Source organism: Pelodiscus sinensis, chromosome 22 (genome assembly GCF_052426305.1).
Source record: "Pelodiscus sinensis isolate ZL-2025 chromosome 22, ASM5242630v1, whole genome shotgun sequence".
Taxonomy (NCBI): domain Eukaryota; kingdom Metazoa; phylum Chordata; order Testudines; family Trionychidae; genus Pelodiscus; species Pelodiscus sinensis.
In genome coordinates, this window is record NC_143073.1 from 23,377,326 (window position 1) to 23,382,135 (window position 4,810).

Consider the following 4,810-nt stretch of genomic DNA (forward strand, 5'->3'; position numbering starts at 1 on the left):
CCCTTGGGAAATTGCTCACGGGGTCAGTGTTTCTGGCCGTTCAAAACGTTCCCCTTACGTCCCGGCTGAATTTGTCTGGGTGCAACTTCTGTTCCCTGGGTCACCTTCGACTTTCCTAGGCTGGACTGAAGAGCCCCTTGTTCAATATCCGTTCCCGTCTGGATACGGACAGCCTGGGATCAAGTCACCGTCTCCTTGTTCAGCTACACGGATTTAGCCCCTAGATCTCTTGGCTCTTGTGATCAGGCAGGCTTTCTAATCCAGAAAAAGGAGGCCCAAAATTCATTTGCCATAAAGCACAATTCTGGGGTAAAAAAGAAACGATTAGTCCCAGTGCACAGAATTCTTCCTCCGGGCAAAATCGACATTCCGGGCCCTGCATCCTCTAAAATTGGCCCTACTGGGTGCAGCTCAGGGTGGGAAGGGCTAGAAGATGGGGCTAGTTGCCCAGTTCCAGCCCTGGGTGGTCGGTGGTGTGGGGGTTGCGAGCACGTTGTTGGTACCTCAGAAACTCTTCCTCCATGGTGAGGTAGAAGATGGGGTTGAGGCAGCTGTTGACATATGACAGGACACAAGCAGATGCGCTTCCTATTCTCAGAAGAGGCCACGAGCGCATAGCTGAGAGCTGCAGGAAGTAGAAGACGTGATAGGGAAGCCAGCAGAGGAAAAAGGTTGGAATGAAGCCAAGAAGGATCTTGAGGGGCTGGGTGGCCTGAATCAGCCGGTTCCTTCCCAGCCTGGCAGCGAGAACGATGCAGAAGGTTGGGATCAGGCTCAAGACTAATGGGACCAGAAAGCCGACCAGGAACTGGATAGCAACTGCGGCCTTGGCCCTCTCTGGATCCACTTGCAAATTCAGAGTGGTTCTTGCAGTTGAGAAGAGGGATTCCCAGAGGTCACTGTACCGCAAGCTGAACCCAGCAGAGAGGGCCCATGTGCCCAGAGCCACCCAGCAGGCCAGGGAGGCCGTGCAGCATTTCTGGGCCCACTCAGGCCGAGCCACGAGGACGCAGCGGTGGACGCTGATGGCCATGAGGAGGAAGGCGCTGGAGAACATGTGCAGGGAGGTGATGGTGCTGATCAGCCTCCTGGCCCAGTCCACATGCAGGAAGAAGGTGAGTCTGAGGGGCAGGCACACTGTGAATATTAAATCGGACACGGCCTGGTTCAGGAGCCACACTGCGCTGGCCGTCCTCTCCACACGGCAGCCGGTGACGAAGAGGACGTAGCTGTTCAATGGCGCCCCAGCAAGAAAGGCCAAGCCACACAGCACCAGCAAGAAGATATAGAGGAACTCCATTCTCAGAGGCACTGTACTCACAGTATTAATCTCTTCTCCTCAGGGCGGGGACGAGGCAGACGCTGGGCTGAGGGGAGGAAGGGAGAGCAGTGAAAAGGGCTGCAGGATGGGACAGAGAGACAGAGGTGGCGTTTATAAACTCCCGGTCCCTGGGCTGAGCTGAGGTGGGATCGAATCCGTGTGGGCCGATGGCCCCAGTGGTACAAAGCCCTTAGAGGCAGTGAACCGCCGGGCGACCAGGGGACCGAAAAGGTCGACTCAGTGAGGTCGCTGCCGAGATGCAGGGTTTGTTTTCTCTCTACCCAGCCCCAATGGGTTTTGGTTTTACATCAGGGAGGGGGTTACCCTGCCCAATTTCAATTAATCACTTTAGCTTCTTGCTGATCATTTGTGTTTCGAAGCCGGGGATGGGGCAGGAGGGGCGAGTTGCTCAGATGCAGAGACAGAGCCCTGGAGAAGTTTCCCACCCTCGCTTCCCCCCCAAGTCTCGCTCCACCCTGTCCTACACTACGGGTCAAGGTTGACTTCAGCCACGTTCATCAGCTTCAGCTCCGTTCATCTTTACTCGGCTTTCAGCTCCCTTCCACTTCTCTTACTCTGCGTAGGCGCAGGGTTCCTGGGCTTGACCAGCACGCCCCTCAGGGGCTTCATTAGAGCGGCTGAATTGAACCCGGCAGATTAACAGCAACAGGTTCCAACTCCATTGTGTAGACATGGACCAAAAGTCCCAAATACTCTTTTTGCTGGTGGTTTCTCTAAGGGGCTGGCAACTCTCCCTTCTTTTTTGAGAATTTAACCAGTGACCAATCCTCCCTGTCCTTCTGTGGGGCAGCTGGAGGTTTCCCCCATTTCCTTACCCGTGTCTCGGGGAGATGCAGCGTCTCCGAGTCGAGCCCCGTCCCAGGTCCCCCTCACGACTCCTGCAGCTCGCCCGGACTGGCTGAGCCGGCAGCAGGAAGCCGTGTGTGTGGGTGTATCTGGGAGGGTGAACGGTGGGTGGAGCCAACAGGACGTAGTTGGGTCCAATCACATCCACAAAGCGTGGAAGGCCTCCAGTGGCCACTGCTATAGGCAGCTGTCATGTGAATCACAAGTTTCCCACGCAACCCCCCCAGCCCTAGAAGGTGTCAGTGTTCGACAGCCCACATCCAGGGCTGGGGGGCAGGGCAGCCATCAGAGAGCTGGGGCTGAGACCAGCAGGTCCAGCCAACTCCACCAGAAGAGGTCCCAGGAGGTGGGATTTTGCCCCGTCTGATTCCCTTCCGGCGGGGGAAAAAGACCAGAGCCTGGCAGGGAGTTGGCCACATGAGACGTGAGCCCGGCCTCTGTGCAGAGACCCCACCACTGGAGCAGGTAGTGCAAAGGAAACCGTCGCGCAGGGCTTCAGACCACACAAACCACAACTCAGCCTCCAACTTGCCTGCGTCTCACCTCTGTTGCCTGCAGGTCCCAAGCCTTGGGCAGGTTTTAGTTCATCCTGAGCCCCCTGGGACCCGTCCACAGGGGAATCTCTCTGGTTGCAGGGAGGGGGTTTCCCTGCTGAATCTGGCCATGTTGCGACCCACTGGGATAAACAGCCAGGGGACCCAGCCCTCTGTTTTCCTCTTATACCTGCCTCACCCGCCCCCTTGCCTAGTGCCCCGTCTTTGCCTTGCATCTGGCACTGCGGGAAATGCAGTTCTGCACTGTAGTGTACACGAATTGTTACTCGCTGTTCTGAATTCATGTACCTAGTGAGGAATCCACGTGTCAAAGAGCATTTCCTGAATCTCGTTTGGTTTCTGTTTTGTCACCTACTTGCTGACAGGTGTGAAAAGAATGATTGCAGTTGGGGGGATTCTATTTTGTTACTGAAGCTGAATTAACTGTTACTCCTCATTGCATTTTCCTGCATGTCACGTGCATAATCTCTTCCACTCCATTTTTTCACAAGAGGATTTTGTGCAAAAACAAGCAGTGTGGACATTTCGTTTCCGTGCAAGGTCGTTAAGCCTCTCCCTGGGAGAGTGGCTGGGTGTCAGATTTCCCACAATCGAAACTTATTCAAGAACACACTCGGCAACACTGCACAACTCCACGCACAAGGAGAGCACAGGCATAATCCAACAGGGTTTTCATGTTCATCAGATGACAACTCTCAGGGGGACTGGGCTTGGCATGACACTGGTGGAGGTGGGGGTGCCAGGATGCTGTTTGGAGGTGCACAGTGCCAGAGCCACCCCCGTTGTATTTAAAGCCCCCAAATGATAAAATCACCTCATCCCACTGGCCTCCACAATGGGGCTGGATATTTCTGCCTTCCCAGTCCTTTCAGTGCAGCTTTTGAGCCTTCCCGACACTTACAATTTGGCTGCGGCATTCGCCTGCTTCTCGTTTCTCTCAGCCTCTCTGGTCCTGGAATCAGATGCTGAGGTGGGAATTTCAGCTTCCTTTGCTTTTCAGATCAGTTTCTAGCCTTTGTCATTGTAAAGAAACCCCTGAAATACCCTGACTGCCCCCAAGGAATCAGAAAGCCCAAAACAACCAACAGGCCCTTTCAAACCTACCTCCTGATAGTTTCAGGGGCAGCTGGTAATGTTAGGAGGATCAAACTTGGCCAGGAATCAAATTAAGCACGAATTTCAAAAAAAACCAAACTGGAACATGTGTAACCCAGGCACCTACTAGGGAGCCGTCTCTTGAAGAGACCCATGTAGGGAGGCAGGAGTTGAGTGTTACTGGGCGGATTTAGCCTCCACCCCCAGAAGTTTGGGGTCGGATTCCATGAGCCAGCAGGCAGGGGGGAGCTGAGATTAACTGAGCAGGCAGCTTCCCTGCCTCTAGAGCACTTTGCAGCAGGTAGGGATGTTGTCAGCCCTCTACCAGGGCAATGCTGCTGAGAGCAAGGAGAACCTGGGAGGGAAATCCCTTCTTCTGTGCTAATTGTCTGCTCTCAGTGCTGGTTTAAGTTTAGCCAAACTCTGGTCGTTCCTTTCTCAGTCGGTCGGATTCATCAGCCCCTCTGTAAACCTAGCACCGGGGGCAGAGCCATTTCGGTTGTGTTGTTCTCAGTGTTTGTATTGTCTTGTGACAGGGTTCCTGTAAGATTGTTCACTTGGAGTTATCTGCCTGGTCATTCAGGGAGCAGGGCTGCCTTGCTGTGATCCACGGCAGGGGAACAGGCTGCCCGGACTCCAACTGAGGATCCCTGCGAGCAAGTGGAGAGATGGTTCAGACTGAGCACATGGTGCAGATTGGACGAGCAGAGGCACAAACTGAGACTTTGGTGAACTAAATCTGAGCTTCTGGGGCCTCTCCCGACTTTTCCTGTTGTGTCCGTGTGGAGTGGCCTGGTCACATTTTACTTTTGGTTTTCTCTTCTGTAACTATCGGAGGGGTAGCCGTGTTAGTCTGGATCTGCAAGGGGTTAAGGGGTTAACTGTGCCTAGCCTGGTAGTGGTCAGCCAATAGATATGCAGAAAGGGATTTCAAACTGAGACAAAGGAATTTGGGGGGGGTTCCCTCCTTTGT

The 4,810-nt window shown here is 54.2% G+C and overlaps 1 protein-coding gene across 1 annotated transcript; it reads right to left on the reverse strand.

The window, feature by feature from the left end:
- Positions 1-84: 84 nt before the first annotated feature.
- Positions 85-1,324, reverse strand: LOC102454937 (chemerin-like receptor 1). Its single transcript, XM_006113701.3, has one exon. The coding sequence runs from the start codon at positions 1,298-1,300 to the stop codon at positions 440-442; it is 861 nt and encodes a 286-aa protein (XP_006113763.3). The 5' UTR covers positions 1,301-1,324; the 3' UTR covers positions 85-439.
- Positions 1,325-4,810: the final 3,486 nt, after the last annotated feature.

Bases quoted from the DNA above. Each gene is read 5' to 3' on its own strand.
- LOC102454937 (XM_006113701.3), bottom strand. From the start codon at position 1,300: ATGGAGTTCCTCTATATCTTCTTGCTGGTGCTGTGTGGCTTGGCCTTT.